A 24,456-nucleotide genomic window follows, 5' to 3' on the forward strand; every position below is an offset into this window, starting at 1 on the left:
TTAGTTCGTGGTCCCGGTCCTGATTACACCTAAAAGCCCACGAAGTTCGGGACCGTTTAAGTCCGGCCCACGAAGCCCAAGCCCACATAGACCAGCCCGTTTAGGACTGAAGCCCACATAAACCAGCCCGTTTAGGACTGGTCCCGGACCGTTTGCCACCCTTAAGGAGAACTGTCAATAACAGAAATCGGAATGGAAAAATTGCGACCCCCGCCAATATCGAAACTAAGAGATCACAAATTCTCCAATTATTTGAGAAGAGACAGTAATATCTTTTTATCCTTTTTCATCTCTTTGCGATAAATAGTTCATGGAGTACACAAATTCGGAAAGACCATGTTTTTATTATTAATATCAAGACAAATAATTTATAGAATTATCTAAAATTGAAAGTTAATACCAGAGAGTCGCTACCCTGCAATGTCAATTACAAATCACAACCCCACAACTATACAGGGACAACCTCCGGTACGACAGGCGATGATCCATTATCTTCCGCAGTCTTTTCCTCGGTGCTATCTGTAGTTTCACTATTCTCTTCTTCAAATCCTTGCGTGAACCTATCGTAGTTTGTGGGCTCACTACTCTGGAATGGACGTTCACCCAATACTCGGACCAGATCTTCTTGATGGAGGACTTCCTTTTCAAGTAGCAACTCAGCAATCTGAGCCACATGTTCTCTGTGTTCCTCTACTAGTTTTACAGTATTATCATATGCTTTGGCTACCCATTCTCTAACTTCACTATCGATAATTGCTGCTGTCTTGCTACCGTAGGGCTTTGCCTCAAACGTATCATCTCTTTGTGGGAACGAAAGGAGGCCAACCTTGTCACTGAAACCATATACTGCTACCTGAGCATAAGTCATCTTGGTGACTTTCTCCAAATCATTTTGAGCTCCGGTGGAGATCTTCCCAATCAAAACCTACTCAAAAATTAATATTCATAAGAACATTGTAAAAATCTGATTCACTAGTCAAAAAAGGGTAGAAAAGACATTTAAAGATACACTGCCTTTTCAGTAAGGTAGTGACGACATATTGCCCAACAACTAAGTATCATAGGCAGAGTTGCTCCACCGAAAGGTATTTGTTCTATACGACCAGTGTCATTAAATCAAGATGTACTACTTCATTGAGCTTCTTTTCATTGAGGCTGAAAAGTAGGTAATTGGCTAGGACCAACCCCATTATGATTACTTAGGATATATATGCACTTAGACATATTACTCTGTAAAAGTTTGTGCACGACTAGAAAACCAATCATTCATATTATAACAGAAAGTTCCATCATGCAGCTTAGATGCCTAGTAATAGTCCTTTAATGGTTTTCTATATGCATCCAATCAATGTGGTGACAGTGCTTTCAATAAATTAAGTCTTAATGCAAATAGGGTAAACATATGAAAGCAAGAGAAAGAGTTGATAAACTTACCTGCTCAGCAGCTCGGCCACCAAGAGTCATGCATGTCATATCAAATAGCTGCTCTTTAGTCATTAAAAGGTTTTCATTGGGAACATACTGAGCAAATCCAAGGGCTGCTGTACCACGAGGAACAATTGTCACTTTAAGCAATGGCTCTGCATATTCCAAGAACCAACCAACAACAGCATGCCCAGCTTCATGATAAGCAACTGTCCGCCTTTCCAGCTTGCTTATGACCTGCAGAAACCACAAAGGTTTGCTTTGAATTATCTTATATCATCCAAAACAAATATTATTCATCCCATTCACAAGTCCTTACTAGAATCTAAAGACTGTTGGTCAGCAATTTCCAACAGCATCTAAAGAAATTGAACCAAAGCATACATCACCCAGGTCAACATTCACCAAAGTTCCCTTTTTATTTTGGGTAAAAAGAAAAGACAGAGAAGCAAGAGGAAAGAAAAGGAATTGAAATGTCATCTCAACCCAAAAGGAATCGAAATGTCATCTCAACCCAATATAAAGTAAGTTGAAGGGTGTCGAAGCAGAGAACATCATGCGCGAAATTCACTGCACTTCTTAGGGGGTGGGTGGGGGTGGGGGAAATGCAACCTAGACAAGGTTAAGATCCTCCGGGTAGCAGCAAATGACAAAGCTCAATTAGCACTGACAAGATTCAGTTGGCCCCAAGAGAGTTCAAAATGAATATATGTAAACCTCTGATGTGATGACCACATAAAAAAGGAGGGGGCCATTGGATGACAGATTATTCAAAGAAGTGCTAGAGTGGTTCAAAGTCACATTACAATCTTGCAATACTGGACAGGTTGATTTAGTTCCTTCCAATGCTGTAAACATCTGCCCCTAAAATTTTAAAGTATCCCATCTTATGCCACAGTGGATTACCCAGGACTCTAGAAGACGTTCACCCACCTCACAATGCTCTTCTTATGACAGCAAGAACTCAACAATTTGATCGAATTACAATACAAACCCTAATATGATTCGGTTAAATATTTTACTCGTACGCATCGTAAGACAGGAAAGAAATTTACTTGCTAAAAATGGAGGTATTTTTACTAAGTTCAGATGGTGGATCATAATATCAACATCTCAACGTCCTATGCTTTTCTAGGAGTTGTTTAGCTTTTCAGAGATTTATGCGTCAACAGAAAATATAAAGAACTTTTAGTACTTTTTATTTATTTATTATTATTATATTATTTTTACTTTTATTTATAATGTTGACCTGAGATGAGTTTAAATAGAGTAACATGGTACGTGAAGATTCATAAAGCCGGCGCCAACTTGTTTGGGACTGAGGCGTAGTTATTGTTGTGATTGTCGTAGTCTCCTTAGGAAACGCTCACCACAACCCAAACTATATTCACTTCTCATAGCTACTAAGCAGTAGATCCATAATGTTCCAATATCGATGCATATTGGACCAATGTACTTCTCAAGGAATCCTAACATTTTCATACTGAAACAAATGGCTTTCATATCCAAAACGCAGAACAAGATGAACAAAACATCATAGAAAATGCTGCTGTTGTAAAGAAAAGACTGAATATTTCCCTATGTTGCTATGGAAACATGAGATAAAGTACATAAATGGAAGGGGGAAAAGTGAGAAGACCAATACCTTATTCTTCTTCTCTAGACCACCAATCACCCTGTCTATTGCTGACTCAAAATGTTGCATGGTAATTATCGTACTCTCATTCCTAGCAGCAATTAGAGCAGCTTCATTACAAACATTTGCAATGTCTGCTCCAGCAAATCCTGGTGTTAGAGCAGCAAGTCTCTGTGAATAGAACCCTGCCTGCTGGTCAAGTTTCAACTTGTTCAGATAGATTTTGAAAATTTGATCACGGCCTTTGATGTCGGGTTTATCAATGCTAATCTGGCGATCAAATCGACCAGGTCTTAACAAGGCTTTGTCTAATATATCAGGTCTATTTGTGCCAGCAAGTACAACTACACCGGATGTGGTTGCAAATCCATCCATTTCTACAAGCAGTTGATTTAAAGTACTCTCACGTTCATCATTTCCTCCAGCAAAGCCTCCCTTCCCTCTTGCTCGACCAATAGCATCAATCTCATCAATGAATACTATACTAGGTGCACATTGTCTTGCCTCCTGAAATAAGCTCCTAACTCTAGATGGCCCAACACCAACAAACATCTCCATAAATTCTGACCCAGAAATCGAGAGAAAAGGTACACCAGATTCTCCTGCTGTAGCTTTAGCTAGAAGTGTCTTTCCAGTTCCAGGAGGACCCACTAGCAGAGCACCTTTAGGAATTTTGGCTCCTAACTCCTCGTACTTCTTGGGATTCTTAAGGAAGTGGACAAACTCCATGATTTCTTGCTTAGCCTCGTCACATCCAGCCACATCCTTGAAGAAAACCTGTACCAAGAAAGTGTTGATAACTTTCCAAGAAATAATCATGAAATATCATGGCATGTATCATTTTTAAAAATTTCCATTTCAAAATGCTGCTATTTTTGAAGCTGCACAAATAATAGAAACTTATATTCTCACCTTATTCTTCGCATTTTTATCCATCTTGGTGAAATTCGCTTTGCCAATATTAAATATTCCACGACCACCTTTTCCGTCAGAGCCTCCTACTCCTATGCCACCCTGCACTCTTCGCCCCATATAATAAAGGACAGCTAGAAGCAATACTGTTGGACCAAACCTCATCAGTTCTTGGAACCAATTCAATTCATCAACATATACCACAGGAACATAATTGTGAGGGTCTATTCCCCAGGCTTCTTGTGCTTCCTCAAGCTTCTCCTCAAATGACTCAACACTCCCAATGTTAAAATAGTATTTGTACTGGCCCGTGTTTCTTCCACCATTCGTACCGCTTGAAGGACCTTGAACAGTGTCATCGCCTGTTTGATTAATACCAGGTGCAGAACTTCTCACGTAAACTTTGGCCACAGATTTGTTAGCGACGACAATTCGATCAACTAGACCAGCTTCAAGTAGCTTGTTTTTGAATTCTTGGAAGCTAATCTGAAAATTTACATGAAGCGAAATAACCATGATAAAGAGAAAAAAGATTCAGAAGACGATCAACTGAGGTTAATGGCTCATGTATCTCATCATAGGACAACAACAACAACCCAGTGAAATCCCACTAGTGGAGTCTGGGGAGGGTAGTATGTACGCAGACCTTACCCCTACCCGAAGGGGTAGAGAGGCTGTTTCCGAAAGACCCTCGGCTCAAGAAGACAAAAAGACAAAAGGAGACAATATCAATTAAAATCGTGCACTATTTTCTTGTTCTAGATGTATTGCTCTACTAAGGCAAAGATTTGCCGTACAGGGCAAACAGGTAGTAAGGTCTCTAAATATAAAGCATTTGAATGAAAAAACATGAAATTATCCGTGAACCAGTATATGGTATAAGAACATCAAATCTTTCATTCATCAGTCAGACTATGTAAAAGACAAGCTCAAGTTTTCCATTATCAATATACAAGTTAATCCATTTATACGCGTGGGCCGTCTGGGAGAGGGGAGAAGGGAGGCAGAAGTAATGGTTGCAGACCAATAGAACAATATTATATGAGAAAGCTGCAACTCCATTGCAGAGTTTATCAATAAATATCTAGTTACACTAAATCTAAGTCCTTACTGCATTCATGGTATAACACAGTATCTCCATTGATCACTAACAGGCTCAGCAAACCTTTTTTCTCAATCATGGTTTTTGTGAAACCTTACGTGGAGTTCGGATTTTTTTCCATGTTTTCCTAGAAAACTGCAACTTTTGAAAAACAATTTTTAGACAATAACTGTGTTTGAATTGTTTCTGGAACGAATAGCTGTTCTGTAAACAATGAAAAGCACCTGAAATCTGTTTCGGTTTTTTAGGGAACTTTCTGAGTTCTTTGTAAAAACAAGTCTGTTTATAAACCAAATATAGTTGTTATAATATAAAACATCCATTGGGAAAAAACTTATAATCAAATGATCTCCAAACCCAAGAAGATTGAAAGTGATACCTTCCACAACATTCAACACTAATGCAGAATAGTTAATTCCATCACTCTGATCTCCGTCAAAACAAAAAAGTACTTAACTCATTCAATCTTTTTGAAATGGAATTCTTCTGACAGCAATATCAGTCAATCTTTTAAATGGCATTAGGATTTTAGAAAGTCTTGGGACAACATTCCAAAAGCAAAAGCTAACATGTGTTTGGAAAGAAAACAAAGTGAAACCAAATTATTTAGGATTTGGAAACATATAGAAAATGTCATTTCAAACACCAACTCCAAAACTAATTCTTCTAAACCAACTCACCACTTCCGTCCATGAAAGTTCCAAAACCAATTCCCCAAAATCAATCCCTACCTTGAACACCCTCTATCATAGTATCCTCATTTACTAGTTAGTAAAGTTATTTGTTCTTTCATTTCCACTTCTCAGTAGAAGGCAAGCCATGATTGCAAAAAGTTGGTCCTAACATAGATATCAGCACGATCACAATCAAGTACACATGGAACTCAAACTCCATAAGGCACTAAACTCGTCCTTGAAAAGAAAGAGAAAGTGGCTGAAACAATGAAAACTCGAACTGTAGAAGTGTTGGTTAAGACTAACCTCCTTTTGTTCACGAGGACCGAGAAGTGTCGATGACAGAATAAATCCAATAAATAACAAGGGTGTGAGAATATTTTGATATTGCTTCAGGAAGTCCTGAGGGTTTCCTTGCTCGCCTGTACTTTCCTCTGCCACAAAAGAAACCAAAATTAATTTTTCACCATAGACAGGCCAAAAGAGAACACAACAAGAAACGGGAAAAGAATGTGGAAGTCATGCTAGCAATTGTTACTTACCACTTGTTTCATACTCCATGATAGAGGATGCAACGATGCTACATTTTTTAGACTCATAGCAACTGTGTAATCTTAACCTCCTAGAAACTCAGCACCATAAATTTCCATATACAAAGATTACTTTCGCACTAAAGTCAATTGAATATCTCTTCGTCCACTGGAAGTGTTTAATTAGAGAGCTTCAGTTCAACTATATGAAAAATAAAGAGAACATAATCCCTTGTTTTAAATTAATGTAAACAAATACATTTTTCTTATTCATTTAAAAGACACTGCTAACCTTTTAAAAAGATATTTAATTTATCAGCTCATGAACTAAAGTTCTGCAGCCGCAACTCGTAATAGATCTTTTGACACAAATGAAGGGAAGAATTAAGAGTGATCCAAAAATAAACTCTGGAAAAGATTTGTCTAAGGATATTGAAAAAAAGAACTATTCGCTGAAAAGGATAAAAGAAAGAAAAACAAGAAAAAGAAAGGGAAGACTCACAGAGTATTGTACTCAATCAGATTATCAATGATGCAGATTAGATCATTTTATTTTTCGAGAGTAAGTTCTGAAGCTGACCCTGGTTAGTTGCTAGATGAATATTAATTTCTAACTTCTAAAAGATAACTTATTTAACATGCGGTCAGCTAGCTTACCTAACTGTTCTTGCCCAGGTTCGGTTATTTATGCCATGTCGATGAGTGAGATATGCGAAAGTAATGATATCTCTCTTCTCAACATCAATAATAAATACATTCTTATTTTTCATAAATAGAGGATTATCTGCGAAACCCTCTTAGATAACATAAAACAGCATTTTTAAAAGCGATAAGCACAGAAGAGTGACAAGATCCATGTGGCTTGAAGCGAAAAGCATGAAGTGAAGCACATGCTTCTTTGAAGTGAAGCATACATTTTGCTGAAAACTAGGAATACCAATGAATTTAATTTTGAAGGGAGTAGTATAACAATTAATTGATATTGAAAAAAAAATTCAGCATCCAATGGCCGATAACAATCCAATTTCTCAAAGTTGAGAATCAATGAACTCGCAGAACGTTAATATTCTCACACTTCCCTAAACTGCATGACTTCACCCATGAAGCAATAACTCTTTGCTTCGCATCGCTTAAGAGACAAAGTGACGCCTTTTACTAACACTGACATAAATATATCAGACATTCTGCACCATCAAATTAAGAACATATAGACGGTTTTGAAGTGAGAGTTGCTATTGAAGACATCCAATTCCCAGTATAATTTTGGACACATAGCAAAGCATGTAATCTCAACCTCCAAGAAATTCAGTACCATAAACTTCCATACACAAAGGTTGCCTTCGCAGTAAGAAGGCTTTAATCCATGATTTGCATATGCAGTGTAGAGTCACTTTTACACAGTCCTTAAGACAAAGGACCAAACAAGGGATATTGCAGAATATCAAAATCTACTTCGACACATTCAACTAGAGTAAATAAGGCGCTATTCCACTAGCTAATTTCCGTCTCTATTCATAGATAGGTATTCTCATTTTCCTAAACATTTGGAATAGTATAAATGAGCTATATCTCTAACACTTTCTCTCACCAATGATTTTAGTAATCCAAAGTTCTACTTAATCATATGCAACATACTTTAGAAAACAAAAACTTAGCTCGAACTGAAATATTCCCTATATTTACACATTCTAGTAAAGTCTAACAACTTACCATAAATAATTTTGCTTTATCATATGTTACTGAACATCAAATGCACAAACTGTTAATTCATTGCACTACATACCTTTGCCCGACTCCGCCTTTTGATTGTTCCCTTTTGGGACTTCTTTCTTATTCTTTGGATAATAGTTCTCATAGTCTACAAAATCAAAACACAACAATATGAATCCATCACCAAGAAAAAGTTTTTATTTTTTTAAAACGGAAAAAAAAAGTGTAAGGAATTATTCTTACTTTTATTCTTTGATCCTTGGCTGCAAAAAAACCTCCGGAGTCTCGGCTTTGCAAATAGTGAATCAAGTTCCGACAAATATGCCTTATTGACACCTTGTTTTCCAGCTCCAATAGATGTCAAGTAGCTTCTCACAAACCCTAACCCGCCATTGACGCGTGTAATGCACGCATTACGCGATGCCACTTCATCCAAAATCACTCCTCTCACACCAGACACTAATCTCTGCTCAATCAAAAAAAAACGTATCATACTAATAATATTAACATAAATAAACTCAAAAAATACGAAAAGATTTAAAATTTATGAAATAGCAGCTTACTTTATTAATCGAAGATTTTGCGAGAGAGCGATTAATACGTGAAAGAATCATCTTTTAGATGATCCGAACATGAATTTCTGCACAAATTTCTATTCTAATCCCTAAAAATCTGATTTAAATCACAGAGGAATCGATTGAATAAAACCTAAAGAAAAATAATTTAATTTCAGGTAGCAGAGTTTGAAAAGGTAGTTTCCGTGTTTTTAATGCATATGGTGTGACCTATAATACAGTTTGCTGAGTTTGAAAAAAGGTTGAGGAAAATCAAAGGAAGTAGGACGGAGGAGGGACAGGATAGAAGAAGTTGGAGAAAACCGGGAACAAAAACCGACTCGGTTACGTGGTTAATTATGGACCGGACTTCCTTTTATGGGCTTTATTCTGACAGAGTACTTAGGTTATTTGGATGTTGAGGAAAATGTTCGTGGGATAGGGTAAAAATTGTACGATGCTAGCCACTTTTGGACTGGTTTTTTAGAAGTAGCCGGTATTTAAAAATTTGTCAAAAAGTAGCCACTTGTGATGCACGCTTGGAAGATGTTGAGATGGATGTGTGGTCATACTAGGAGAGATATGTTTCGGAATGAAGAGATTCGGGACAAGGTAGGAGTGATCTCCGTGGTAAACAAAATGAGGGAAGCAAGCTGAGATGGTTCGAACATGTGAAGAGGAGATGCATTGATGCCCTAGTGAGAAGGTGCGAGAGGTTGGTAATTGGGGGGTCTAAGCAGAGTTAAAAGTAGGCCGAAGAAGTATTTTGGGGAGAAGTGATTAGACAGGACTTGAAGATGACGCATCTTCAGCTTACTAAAGACATGGCTTTAGATAAAAGGATACAAAGGGTGATGATTAGGGTAGAATATTAGTAGGTAGTCGAGATTGAGACACCATATCTATCCAATATTTTTCATATCAATATTATTCTTATCATTCTCGTATTATCTTATTCTTTAATTTCTATTACTACATGTTATCTTCATTGCTACGATATTCATATTGCTTTGTTGTTTTGTTGTTGTCAATGTGCTTGTTTGTAATGATTCGACCGACCGTTTTGAGAGTTGTAGCCCCATTTTTCTATTTCCTACTTCTTTTGTGTTCTACAACTATATTATAACTTACCGGATTAGTTGGTTTGGGTCCGGAGTGATTTTGGAGTGAATTGAGACACTTAGTCTCTTAATTGGAAGTTTAAGTTGGAAAAGTCGATTGCATGTCGATTTATGTGCAAACGACCTCGAATTTGAATTTTGACGGTTTCGTTAGCCCCGTTAGGTGATTTTGGACTTAGGAGTTAGGAGTGCGTCCGGAATGTGATTTGAGGGTCCATAGTAGAATTAGGTTTTAATTGGCGAAAGTTGGAATTTTGGTAAATTTGATCGGTAGTGAAAATTTTGATACCAGGGTCGGATTTGATTTCTGGAAGTTGGAGTAGGTTCATGGTGTCATTTATGACTTGTGTGCAAAATTTGAGGTCAATGGAACGTGATTTGATAGGTTTCGGCATCGTTTGTAAATTTTGGAAATTTCAAAGTTTATTAGGCTTGAATCCGAGTGTAATTCGTATTTTTGATGTTGTTTGAGGTGATTTGAGGATTCGACTAAATTCGTATGATGTCATGGGACGTGTTGGTATATTTGTTTGACGTACCGAGGGCCTCGGGTGAGTTTCGGATGGTTAATGGATCATTTTTGGCCTTGGTGAGTTAGCTGATGTTTGTTGCTGCAATCTTCCTGGTTTCCTCTTACACGTTCGTGAGAGGAGCCTCGCTGTAAACATATAATTTTTGACCCTCCCAAGATTTTACACATTTTTAGCTTAAATATTTAGTTTAGGCCTAATATCGCTATTTCAATTAGTTTTGACTCTTTTACTTTATTTTATGACAAAAATAAAAATTACAAAAATATTTTTTTCTTTTTAGTTGCTTTTAGTTTATATACCTTTCGTAAAACTAAAAACAATACAAAAATAGTACCTTATTTTTATTTTTATATGATATTTGAAAATATCAAAAATAATTTTGTTTTAACGGTTAATTTTATTTTAATAATTATTTTTACTTAAGTAGGGCTAATTAATATTTTTGGTAATATTTCTATATGTGTTTTTTTATTTAATAGGCAAGACTTGATGTTGGATGGATAGATTTTTAGTTAATTAGGCTAATTTTAAGCAAATCTAGATATAAAGGCCCAAGTTTCCAGCCCATTCCCTAAGCCCAATACCCTTAAATCCACATAATAACCTAGTCCTAACCCATAAAAAGAGGACACCCTTTTTTCTTCAGAAGAGCAGTGCCGAAGAGACCAAAAAAGAGGACCCCCATCTTCTTTTTCTCCATTCAACACCAAAGACCTTTCCTTTTTCTGTATCTCCAGACCTCCACGCCAACCAACCATCCTCAACACACCTAAACCAGCCGCACACCCTCCTGATCTCTTTAAATCGCCAGCCCTTCTCCAAATAACCAGCGACCAGACCTCCCTCTGTACCTCTATCACTGTCGCGAATTCCTCCAACAGAACAGCCGCATCGTTCCCCCTTCTAGTTCAGATCGAGCACATACACATAGGGGGAACAGGAGTGAAAAAGATTAACTAAGACTTGGTTTTGGTTTATGATTTATGTTTTCTGACTTCTTCATTAAATTTCTTTTATATAAAAAGAATTCAGTCCAATCTAATTTCAATTTGATTTCAAACTGAGAAATACAAAAAAATATGTATATATTTTCATTTTTCTTTTCACTTTCGGTTCTGGAATTTGACTGAGGAAGAGTTGTTGATTGTCGAGTGGTATTTGACTACCGCTGTTCGAAATTAAGTTTCGAGGTTCCGTCTCGGATCCACGGCGTTTTTCTTTGGCTGTTTTGGTTTGTCGATTAAATTGCCATCACCGGACTTGCGTGTAATTGTTGTGATCAAGTAGAGATACGTTGAATAAAGTTACTACTGAGGTCCCTTTCTATCCTCAATTGATACTTGTTTCAAGCCATGATCTATTGATATTGTTATTATTATTTGAGTGTCTTGCTGCCATGTTTTATTGTTTTGCTCTAATTTCCCTTATGCCATGTTTTATTGTCTTGCCTTAATTTGCTTTGTACTGGTTTACTGACTTCTTTTGGTTATGGTTAATCAATAGAAATCAAAGATGGTATGAGTTGCATAGATCAATTTGAACTAATTGGGGTTGAGCTCAAACTGGATCAAGAATATTGAGGCAACCAGATCACAATTTGATAAACTAAGTCCAGAAATTGAATTAGGCCACGAAAAATTTGCTCTTGAAACACAAAAGTAGTCAAGATCATGGGTTGAATAAAAAATGAAATGAATAGTATGGGTAGAAAGATGAATTTCATGGATATTTGGTTTATATATATATATATATATATATATATATATATATATATATATATATATATATATATTCATTTATTTCTTTACTGTTTGGATCGATAGTAGCATACTTAGGCCGTTAATATTCATAAACATCGTAGCTTGCTTTAGGCGCGATCAATAATAAATTATCGTGGACATGGGTACGGTTCTCGTAGCATGGTCGCGATACGTAAATCTCAATTCGAGTGTGCATTTCATGTGACCCTACCATAATTTTGAATAATAACTAGTAATTAATAAATTAAACATGTTGTAGATCGTGGGTACGATTTTTGTGACACGATTCATAATGTGTACCAAACAAATAAGTGTATGACAATCGTAACTTGTTCTAGAATAATTCCATAAATAATTAACACGGTCCAAGGTTAAAAATACATAATAGGTATAAAATATGTAATTAATCAGATAATTAGGCCAATAATAATAGCTGAGCGACCGTGCTAAAACCACAGAACCCGGGAATGCCTAACACATTCTCCCGGGTTAACAGAACTCCTTCCCTGGATTTTTGTGTTTCGCGGACTGTAAAACAGAGTCAAATTTCCTCGATTCGGAATTTTAAACCGGTGAGTTGGGACACCCTAAATTATCCCAAGTGACGACTCTGAGTTTGAATAAATAATCATGTTTCGGCATTGTCACTTTAATTGGAAAAACTCCCCTATACCCCTTTCGGGGTAGAAATAGGAGGTGTGACAACTTTGTCGACTCTGTTGGGGAACAAGAACCCAGAATCCCTAGTTCAGGGTTCAAGAATTCGAGCTTAGGATAATTGTTATATTTGACTTTATTTATTATCTGATTTTTTATGTGTTTGGGCCTAATGTGCTAAATACTGCTTTTTACCGCTTTGATATTATTTGAACTGTATATAAACTGCTGCGAAACCCTTCTCTTCTAATATTCCAGAAAGTGCATGCTGGCGTGACTTCTTTTCTGTTAGTGTCATACCCTAATTTAGAACGAGGTTCGAACAAGTTACAAAGCCGGATGGCATTTTGGTTCCCGGTACATAGCCCCTCTGGCTCGAGTTGTCCTCTCGGGTAAGCCAGGTCTAAAACAATACACCTAGGTTTTAAATTTAGAATAACACAGCCTCATGCCGGACCCTAGTAGGAACGCTTATTTGCATCATGTGCATTTGACTTTGGGGACTCAACACAGGAGTTGGGTCCGTCTAGGACAGGTGTACCAAAAATAAAAGACCATTCTGATGCATCTTATGTGCTACATGTTGCAATCTTCAAGGGTAAAAGGGGTCATTTGGCGAACCAATGAGGGTTGACGATAAATGAGAAAAAAGAGGGTGAAGTATAAAAATAAAGCAAGTAAGACCCATTTATGTTTTTCTTTCACATTTTTTAAGAAAAAGACAGGAAAAAAACATGAAAAATCCAACAAAAAAAATTGCACTTTCCCATCATTTTTCAAAAAAAAAAAATCAAAAAAATCCAAAAGAGTTTACATGTTTCATCATTTTTCAAAAAAAAAAGGACAAAAAATATATTGTCTCTAAATTATTTGTTAATTTTTAATTCTCGCCCGCATCCAATCCTCTCGAACTACGCATACCTGATTTTTGTCTTTCAGGGTGTGATACGTAGGCAGCCCACATAGGTTTCGGTCTTCCTAGTGAGTCTTAGGTTCTTGGCTTCGAGGGTCGTAGCCAAATCTTGCATGTCTAGCTCTTGTTGGCCACATTGGTCATTTTACAAAATATGGCTATTTCCGCAAAGTAGTTTTTGTTTAATTGTGTCTGGAGAGTCTTCAATCCACAATTATGTGTCTCTTAACTTTAAGGCCCATCCTTGTCGAATTTGCATGTCTAGCCGCTTTTGGGTCACATCGATCATTGTTGTAAAATGGGGTCATTTTCACAAAAGTGGTTCAGTAACCCAGTCTTAGAGTTATAAGTCCGCAACAAGATGTTCTCTCCGTTTAAGGTCCATTGTGTTGAATTTGCATACTTAGCCATCTTTTGGTCCACATAGGTCATTTTTACAAAATGGGTCATTTCTATAAAGTAATTTTTTCATGTCTTAGAGGTCACCTTTGTTGAGTTTGCATTTCTAGAAACCTTTTGGCCACATAGGCCATTTTGCAAAATAGCTTCAATCATGTCATGCGTGTGTCCGATAGGAAGTTTTATTGTCTCACGTAGTGTTCTAAATCTTTAACTCTATTTGGTTTTAGTTTTCTCATACAGGTGTGGATTTGCTTACCGGAGTTTGAGAATGACAGACACCCTAGGACCATCCAGTTAGGATCGCTGCATTCAGGAGCTGGCTAAAGGAGACTTTTTATATTCTGAGTCCGATTTTTATGTTGTCTTGTACTTTATAGTCATGTTTAGCAGTACTAATTCTTTTAGTTGGTGTCAGAGTTTGTCGTAGTATAGTTGAGTTTGTCAAGTCTTCCGTTATCGTATTTCCTGTTTTATATTTGAAAATCGGAAAAAGTTGTAAATGAATAATCCATTTTTTTTATTTTTTTAGTTACTTTTCCAAAACTACGCTTGGTCTGATTCATGAGGGACATGATACGTAGGTAACCTACATAGGGTTCGATCGAATCATTTTAAAAAAAAATTAAAATTCAAAGAAAAAAAGAAAGGTGAAATTATGGGATGTGAGAAATGAGAGGGAAGAAAAGAGTGATAATTAGAAGAAAAAAAGAGGAAGGAAAATGAGCATGCCAAGAAGTGCTAGAAAAGAAAGAAAAGAGAAGGTTGAAATGAACAAAATTGGGATGATGCCAAGTGACCTTGTGACCCTCGAAGTCATTCTAGAACCGTTAATTGTTGCTAGGTGCATTGCACGCAATGTGATATTTTTTAGCTGTTAAATGCCCAAATGCTAATAGGATGACCCCATTTTGTTCCTTTTGTTATCTTCATTAAGCAGAAGGGTGGTTGGTTTGTGGTTCTTAAGTAACTCATCCATACAACACAAGGTCAAAGAGCAAGGTAGCCATGGCTAGCAAAGACTGGGACACCGGTGTTATTGATCCGTCTAAGGAGATTGTTGAGTCAGAATCTGAGTTGAAAGAAGAGGTCTTAAGGTTGAAAAGACAGATGGCCGAAATATACCAAGCCTGGATTAGTGGGCGTCCTCCACCATTATTTCCCACTAACTACCCTGAAAGCCTTGTCACCATTCCGCCACTGTCACAAATCCAGATTCCCACTGCTGCTGATATCTCCCCACAACCTTTTTACACTCCACCCGCTAAAACCATCTCATATCCTGCTCCTTTGACCACTCATGTTTTTATATCTCCACAACTATCTCTTCATTAGGCAGGATTTTAGTGGCCCAAGCACTTATTCGTTGAGGAGAAACTGATCCAATTCGGAGCTGCTTTACAAGCGGCATTGCCCTTCTTCACTCACGCGATATTGCTGGATCGGGCTTTCGCCCATTGTCCAAGATTCCCCACTGCTGCCCCCCGTGGGAGTCCGGGCCGTGTCTCAGTCCCAGTGTGGCTGATCATCTAAAATGTCCCTTGCTTGCGAACTTCTTTAGTAGGGTGGAGGTGCAATTCCTCACGTTTACCGTTGTCCCCAGACTTCACTCTTTCAACACTTGTATACTTTCTAAAGATTCAGGCATGCCCCTATCCCTGTCTCCAAGTGTGTGATCCACCGATTCACTGAGTGACTTTTTCTTACCGTTGTGCTTACGTCCCTATCTCTTAAAGCCCTATCAGACTTCCCTTGCCAGTTGAAGAAAGAATAACGGCTGTGTTATGAAAGAAAGCGGCAGACAGACTAATTTGGCCGACATTCCCTATTTGGGACACATAGGCTATTACAGACGCATCAAAAAAGACTTTTCAAAGTACGAAATCCCAGAATGGAATCATTGCAGAAGAAAGGTATAACGCTTGGGAACCGAAACAGGATTAAGCCTTTAAGCATGCACTTTTCCTCAATCCTCTAGCGAGAATGTGTTCAAAGTCCCCGATACCCAACACTATGCCCCAGAACCAACTTTCATGGTCTCGGATCCATACTTTTACGCTCCTAATTTTGAACCTCCCAGTGAAACTTTAAAAAGCCTGCTAAGATGGTGGAGCAAGATGAGATATCCAGGAAGGTGAAAATCTTAGGGCAGTCTTTAAGAAACATGCAAGGGATAGGGAGCCAGATGAACATGTCTTACAAAAACTTGTGCTTGTTTCCTTACGGTCAGTTGCCTGCTGGGTTTAAGATGCTAAATTTTGATTTATATGATAGGCGTGGAGATCCAGTAGCCCATCTAAGGGGTTATTGCAGTGAAATGAGAAGTGTTTGTGGGAAATATGAATAGTTGATGGCATATTTCAGTAAGAGTTTGATTGGGGAAGCCTTGGAGTGGTATACTTGTCAAGATGTCAGTAAATGGGATGCATGGGGTGACATGACTCAAGATTTTATTCGGCACTATCAGTACAATGTAGACATTATCTCAGACTGCTCCTCCCTATTGCAAACAAAAAAGAAACCCGAGGAAAGTTTTAGGGAGTTTTGGCTCAGATGGAACGTTGCTTGAGTCAGTCCTCCAATTAATAGAAAAGATGTTGCTGAGTCCCGCCAATGAAAAGATCCAGTGGGCATTCCTGCTAAACGCTTCTAGCCTCAATACCAACCCCATGAACATCCTCATGCTCCAGATAATCCTCACCAATGCTACTTTCCTCCATAAAATCCCCAAAGTCATACCTCACCTTCTCAGTACTCTATCCACAATGCACCGCCATATGCTCCACACCCAAGAGACCCGCAATGGCCTGCACCACCTCCACAAATATCTTGCCCACCTCCTTAAGCATGTCAATCACCTACCCGCAAGAGGTTCCAACTGAGGCCGAAGTACAAAATGAAAAGGCAACATCAAAGAGAAGAGTCTTTCACTCCTATTGGAGAATCATATGCCAGTTTGTTCCAAAGATTGAGGCAATTGGGCATGTTGAAACCGATTCAGATAAAAATATCGAACCCCCTTCCAGAAAATTTTGATTATTCTCAGAGGTGCGCATGTTGCTCAAATCCCCCGGGGTAAAGCATAGAAAAGTGTCGGAATCTGAAATGCACAATCCAGAAGCTTGTTGATGCATGTGACATTGTCATGCAAAATCCAGATGCATTAGACACTAGCCAAAGTCCATTGCCTGTTCATAATGAGACGCATATGGTGGGCATGATTTGTGTTGAAAAGGAATATAAGAACATTTCTAAGCTCCTTGGAGGGCCACTTACTGCGAAATTTTCAGGGCTATCAGTCTCGGTTCCAAAAGTTGATCTTAAGAACGAGTCGGCAAATGGGACCCAAAAGCTATCTGTTGAGGTCAATGTGATTGAAATTGGTAATGGTCTTGGTAATATTGTTGTAGAACTCAGAGGCTAGGATGTCGAGCTTGGTAATTGAAAAGATGCTCCTTTCTTGGCTAGCCAGGGGAGTCCTGATGGTTTATTTTGTTGTCATTTCTGTTGTCCGGATTATTTTAGGGTTGTAATTCGGATATTGTCTTGTGACTCAAACCTTTCTATCCTTTTTTGCCTAGCTCTTTTAGTCGTAGTAACTCGTTTTGTTGTCTAGGTTTGTTCCAGGGTTGTAACCCAAGTTTATTTTGCTTGTTTTGTTGTTCAAACCTTTTCACCGTCTGTCTAATGCAATTTTCTGTTATTTCTAGTCATTTTTTGTTTAGTTCTCTTCTCCTTTTATAGTTCTTTTCATGCTGGCTCTAGTGACATCACATGCACGCATAATTCTAGGACTGGTCTTAAAAGTTAGTTTAATCATGAAGCAATAATATAATTTTGAAGATGATAGGGACATTTGAGGGAAATAAGTACAGATTTGGATATTTTGAGATCATTTAAAGCCCGAGTTGTGTGAAACATGGGAAAATAATTTGGGAAGTTAATAGGATGACAAGAATTCATTAAAGGAGAGTGCATCCCAGACAATTTGAAACAAGCAACTTTGAGTTCAATTGCATCTCAAGTTACAAGATAAAGTCAAGAAAGTTTTTTCCGAATTGACGGAGGATATCCATTGTGAAGAGGGAATCACCCAACAAGGGTTCTGTACTTGACAAGGCATTAAAAAGATGTCACGCCCCAAACCTGGGAGGCATAGCTGGCACTCGGTGCCGCACTGGCCCGAGCGAACCACTCTCCAACTCTTTCTTTTTTTTCTTTGTTACTATCATAGGCAATATGGCCACAAATCGTAGTGTATAACTATAAGTTGGCAAATGTTATATCAATGAACCATCGTTCATAAACATGAATACATATGGGCTGTCAAGGCCTTTAACATACCATACATACTAAACCACTGTCTACAAAACCTCTAAGATTTTTTGACATAAAATAGGACAGGGTACCGGCCTACCCATAAGTCTAAAAACTCTGACATGATGACTTGCGCACTCGGTTGGACTCCGAATGAGGTGGAGTCTTACCGATCCTTCATTGAATGCCAATCTCGTCTACTATGAGGGCTCGTCAACTGATTATCTATACCTGCAGGCATGAATGCAGTGTCCCCAATAAAAAGACGTCAGTACGAATAATGTACTGAGTATGTAAGGCATGTAAATAAGTATATAAAGGACATGGAAGAAACATGGAGTAAAGGACTCAACCTGTATATCTGGATAGATCTGTAAATTATGAAATATTTATAACGTCATGCATATGCATGTGAATGTCATGTAATGCATAGGTCTGTATGTACATATTATCATCAAGCCTCTGAGGGCATTCTATCATATTATTTCAGCCATTATGGGCAACATCATCATCGTATACCAGCTGATCATGTGGTGGTGCGTATATAACGCCGTGATCTTTTCCCATATCCCATATACATATATATACATATATACGCGTATATAATGCCGTTTGAGTCATATTTCAACCACTGTGGGCAATAACATCATCGTATACCAGCTGATCAGGTGGTGGTGCATATATAATACCGTAACTTTTTCCCATATCCCATATACATATATTTACATATATATGCGTATATAACGCCATCTGGTGCCACTGTGGGCAAAATTATCAATGTATACCAGCTGATCAGGTGGTGGTGCGTATATAACGCCGTAACCTTTCCCATATCCCATATATATATATATATATATATATATATATATATATATATATATATATATATATATATATATACGCGTATATAACGCCATCTGGTCATGGATAAATGTGCATGTATAAATGCATGAAATGCATATGAAATACGTTAATAAAATCTATCAGAACGTCATAAGACCATTATGCCTCTGATTAATATCATGAAATAAACTTTACCAACTTACATATTTTTTAGACTCATGAACAGACGATAGAATAATAAGACATATGTGAATTCCAATATATTGATAAAAAGTCTATTTTTATAATGTTGCGTTAAATATGAAAAGGGAAAAAATTGCTAAGCATAACGATAACCACCCTACACCAACAAAAGTTCAATATGTTCCTTCCTAATAGATAGCAATAAATTTGACATGCTTAATGCACATTGCATAAATCCAGTAGTAATCTGTTCTATGTAATAGCAAACCCCTCAATTTCTATTTCTTTTAAAATATTTTGCAAACCTTTCCTTTCTCCTTAAACATTTCAAGTGTTTATTTTAGACGCAAAATCAATTACTATGGGACCTGGTTGAATCACAACTTGGTGTTTATTATCTTTGAAGAAAATGATTTAATATAATCTTTTATAATTTGTAGTGTATCAAACAACAAATTAACCATACTATTACAGATTCGTCAAAGTAGTAAGGACGTACTATGAAACTAGAAATGAATAATATAAACATCCTTAACTGCTAAGAATAGAACCCTTTATGGAACATCATTACGTTTACGTATCGTTACTTGGATCATGCCAAAAAGATTACATCAAGTCCTTGAACATTATGAGAAGAACATGAAATCTTTAATGTTACTCGTCCATTATCTTTTCTAGGCTGTAAATGGTAGGATATGACTGTACGATGCATTAGTTTTTCATTCCATTTCACAAAGAAACGCAAGAAACCACCGGGTTTCCTTACTACCTTATCCGAATTAATCCATGATGACAACTGAAGGCTCTGCAAAATTCTAGCCTCTATTTACAGTTTCTACTCCACCAAACACCTGATTCCTCCTCTTCTCACCCCAATCAAACGTAGTATTTGACGTTTATAAGTTTAAGCCGGAGGGGGGGAGAAGATCTATTAATCTTTACCCAAATATAATGCATAAGTTACACTAATAGGTCCGACAACAGCTCATCCAAGTTGTTGGTTTCACTATTTAACAGGTGCAGAAACATGGCACTAAATTGCCCATGCACCTAATAGTTTTGTCATTAGCCAACTTAAAGACAATCATTTAGGTTCCATATCTACTTCAAGCAGTGACTAGTTGAATTAAGAAATTATTCTCTAAAAAGAATATGAAAGGAGCAACAACAGAAAAGGGACCCCTTACTCATTAACACTTGGTTATGTAGTTGATAATGATACCCAAAGCATGGACCATCACTTGACATGGAACTTTAGAATAATACTCCCTCCCTCATTTCTTTGCTCATGAAGTCCTAACTGATAAGTGATGCCTCATTAAATTCTCAGCCCGTTATATATAGCACTCTAGGTCACCATCCAAATGAAAAGATTGACTTCATATTTTGTTGTGTTCTCTAACAGGTGACACCTTTTTAAATGACTAATGAGTCATTATTAGAAGGTGAGGGGTCTACCACGTGGGAATGAGGTGGGAAAATTTAATATTTATCCAGTTATTAGGTAATTAGGTAATGTCCCATTGCCCAGTAATTAACAAAATTACCCACAAAATTAAGAAATATTTCAAATTACTTAAAATTCTACTTATTTGTAATACACTTTATACATCGTACTATTACGGTCTTGTGGTACCATGTAAAATAAATTCATACACTATTATTTCATTAAAACATCTATGTAAAAATACATATATTTTCTCAACTTATAATTTTCCTAATCTCATATAAAGAGTACAAATTTTTCGTACGTTTAGTTGTTAAAATGGTAAAAAGATAACCTTTTTTTTATGTGAGAAAATAATTTCTATCTTTACAATAAAGAAAATCTCATAAACTTTCTCATATTATGTGTATATTTTAAAGCATATTCGAAAGTAGTAATATTAATAACTATATAAAATCATATTTTCAAGCCATTTTTTTTCTTTTACAAAAAATGTTCCACTCAAAATACCATATCAAATATATATATATATATATATATATATATATATATATATATATATATATATATATATATATATATATATATATAACGGTGTCAAGGTTGGTAAACTTACGGGGTGTAACATCCTCCCTCCTTTAGAATATTCATCCTCGAATGTTAACTCTCGGAGACTTACAAAATTTTCACTACGGTCTCCTTTGTATACCAAACTAAAACCCAACCTCGATCTGAAGTCTCGACAATTCACAATATTTTCTACTTGAGTATCTCACATTGTCTTCACCTTTATCTTACTTACCTTTCAATCTCGCATCATATCTTCTGTTTCTTTTATAATCTCCCTTCCACATTACGCATTAAAGCTCTACTACAATACCTGTACCTATAGTGCATACAAAATCTCGCGACAACTTCATACTGATTTCTTACGACTCAACTCTATGGCACGATCTGGAAACAAAAGAAGGGTAACATTTCCTAAATGCCCTATAGCCTCTCAATTATAAATATGGAGCGCAACACACTCATAAGTGAGACTCTACTAGGCGTGACTTTGTAGACTCCCTAGGACACGAATTGCTCTGATACCACTTTGTCATGCCCCAAACCCGGGAGGCGTGGCTGACACTCGGTGTCGTACTGGCCCGAGCGAGCCACTCTACAACTCTTTATTTTTTTTCCTTTGTAATTATCATGGGCCAACATGGCCACAACTCGTAGTATATAACTACAAGTGGGAAAATGTTATAGCAATGAGTCATCGTTCATAAACATGAATACATATAGGCTGTCAAGGCCTTTAACATACCGTACATACTAAACCAGTGTCTATAAAGCCTCTAAGATTATTTGACATAAAATAGGACAGGGAACCGACCTACACATAAGTCTGAAAACTCTGACATGATGACTTGCACACTCGGTTGCACTCCGAATGAGGTGGAGTCTCACCGATCCTTCGCTGAATGTCAATCTCGTTTACTATGAGGACTCGTCAACTGATTATCTATACCTGCAAGCATGAATGCAGCGTCCCCAACAAAAGGACGTCAGTACGAATAATATACTGAGTATGTAAGGCATGTAAATAAGTATATAAAGGACATGGAAGAAACACGGAGTAAAGGACTCAACCTGTATATCTGGATAAACTTTGTAAATTCTGAAACATTCATAATGGTATGCACGTGCGTATAAATGTCATGTCATGCATAGGTATGAGTGTACATAATATCATCAAGCCACCGAGGGCATCCCATCATATCGTTTCGGCCACTATGGGCAACATGATCAACATATACCAACTGATTAGGTGGTGGTGCATATATAACGTCGTAACCTTTTCCCATATCCCATATACATATATTTACATATATACGCGTATATAACGTCATCTGGTCATGGGTCAATGCACATGTATACTAGCTGATCAGGTGGTGGTGCGTGTATAATGCCGTAACCTTTTTCCCATATCCCATATACATATATTTACATATATACGCGTATATAACGCTATCTGGTTCCACTATGGGCAAAATTATCAATGTATACCAGCTGATTAGGTGGTGGTGCATATATAACGCCGTAACCTCTCCCATATATATATATATATACATATATATACGCGTATATAACGCCATCTGGTCATAGGTAAATATGCATGTATAAATGCATGAAATGCATATGAAATACGTTAATAAAATCTCTCGGTACGTCATAAGACCATTATGCCTCTGATTAATATCATGAAATAAACTTTACCAACTTATATATTTTTGAGACTCATGAATAGACGATAGAATAATAAGACATATGAGAATTCCAATATAGTGATAAAAAGTCTATTTTTATAATGTTGCATTAAATATGAAAAGGGACAAAAACTGCTAAGCATAACGATAACCACCCTACATCAACAAAAGTGCAATATGTTCCTTCCCAATAGATAGCAATAAATTTGACCTTGAATGCTTAATGCATATTGCATAAATCCAGTAGTAATCTGCGGGACTCTACTAGACTTGATCATGACTCGTGAGACCTAAGGGAACCTAGTGCTCTGATATCATGTTGTCACGACCCAAAATTCCACTAAGGGTCGTGATGGCGCCGGACACCGCTGTCAGGCAAGCCAACCAAAATACTTGATTAAATTCTCGTTTTAATAATTTTAAAAACTATGATTTTTCTTCAATTTTACTAGTAAAAGATAATCATTTCAAATCAAATATGGATGTTAAGAAGTTAATGCAAGATACCCCATAATCATCCCAGAACCCGGTGTCACAAGTACATGAGCATTTACTAGAGAATGCAATAAAATACAGTAACTGTCCGGAATACAAGTGGACAGAAATGAAAAATACAGTAAAATACTCTGAAGGGGACTCTGCTAGCTGCGGTTGTCTCGATAAATGTAGCTTACCTAAGTCTGTGTCAACCATGCTGCTATGCCACTAAGCCACTAGACACACTTGAACCTGTGCAACAAAAATAGACAGCAAGTGTAGTATGAGTACGAAAACAACGTGTACCCAATGAGTATCCCGTCTAATCTTGAAGAAGTAGAGACGAGAGGTCGACTTCGATACTTACTAGTGATCCAATGATAATATAGTAAAAATTGGGTAGAGATCATGGATTTTATAAAGCAATTATAAACTCATAAAGCCAGATAACAGGTAGACAACTTCTCAATAATAAAAGGGTTTCCAAAGATTTACTTTTCATTATCTTTATCCATTTATCTCTAGCCATGAAAGGCAAGTATCAACATTAAAAATTCTTAGGCAAACAATATAAGCATGCGCATATCATGCCGAGGTCGTACGACCCGATCCAATATAAATGTAAAATGTGTACTGCCGAGGGTCGAACGGCACGAACCATAGATGTATCTATCACCCCACTCGCGAATCATACATGCGACATGGTCAACATAAATAAATAAATAAATACCCCACTCGCGAATCATACATGCGACTCCGGCACACATAGATACACACAGTCAAACAGCCAATTAAGAATTTATCGGGGAATGTTTATCCAAATAAAAACCAATTCTCTTTTACTGATTTAAGAAAATGAAGTTTAATCCTTTTAGAAATTCGTTTACCAATTCGATAGGATTTAAGCAATTTAAATGGTTATAAGATTACAAATATTCCAAGTATAGCATGCTTTTGGGTCCTAGACTACCCGGACTTACATATAATAGTAGCTATGCACAGACTCTC

At 37.1% G+C, this 24,456-nt stretch overlaps 1 protein-coding gene and 1 long non-coding RNA gene across 2 annotated transcripts; both read right to left on the minus strand.

Annotated features, from left to right (window-relative positions):
• Positions 1–324: 324 nt before the first annotated feature.
• On the minus strand, positions 325–8,894 carry LOC107770012 (ATP-dependent zinc metalloprotease FTSH 8, mitochondrial-like). Its single transcript, XM_016589266.2, has 8 exons — positions 8,553–8,894; positions 8,233–8,455; positions 8,063–8,137; positions 6,056–6,183; positions 3,974–4,459; positions 3,071–3,838; positions 1,435–1,662; positions 325–925 (listed from the first exon to the last, which is right to left on the minus strand). Exons 1-8 carry the CDS (start codon positions 8,601–8,603, stop codon positions 449–451), a joined length of 2,436 nt encoding a protein of 811 aa, XP_016444752.1. The 5' UTR covers positions 8,604–8,894; the 3' UTR covers positions 325–448.
• Positions 8,895–18,186: 9,292 nt separating this feature from the next.
• LOC142180655 (uncharacterized) lies at positions 18,187–20,593 on the minus strand. The gene is made up of 2 exons (XR_012709287.1): positions 20,457–20,593; positions 18,187–18,474 (listed from the first exon to the last, which is right to left on the minus strand). It is a non-coding gene; the product is annotated as an uncharacterized LOC142180655 (long non-coding RNA).
• Between the last annotated feature and the right edge of the window lie 3,863 nt (positions 20,594–24,456).

This window comes from Nicotiana tabacum, chromosome 5 (genome assembly GCF_000715075.1).
Source record: "Nicotiana tabacum cultivar K326 chromosome 5, ASM71507v2, whole genome shotgun sequence".
NCBI lineage: Eukaryota > Viridiplantae > Streptophyta > Magnoliopsida > Solanales > Solanaceae > Nicotiana > Nicotiana tabacum.

Coding starts and splice junctions, on each gene's coding strand:
- LOC107770012 (XM_016589266.2), bottom strand. CDS start 8,603: ATGATTCTTTCACGTATTAATCGCTCTCTCGCAAAATCTTCGATTAAT. Junction 8,138..8,232: donor CCAAGGATCAAAGAATAAAA/GTAAGAATAATT, acceptor TTGATTTTGTAG/ACTATGAGAACTATTATCCA. Junction 6,184..8,062: donor AAAGGCGGAGTCGGGCAAAG/GTATGTAGTGCA, acceptor CTTTTGTGGCAG/AGGAAAGTACAGGCGAGCAA.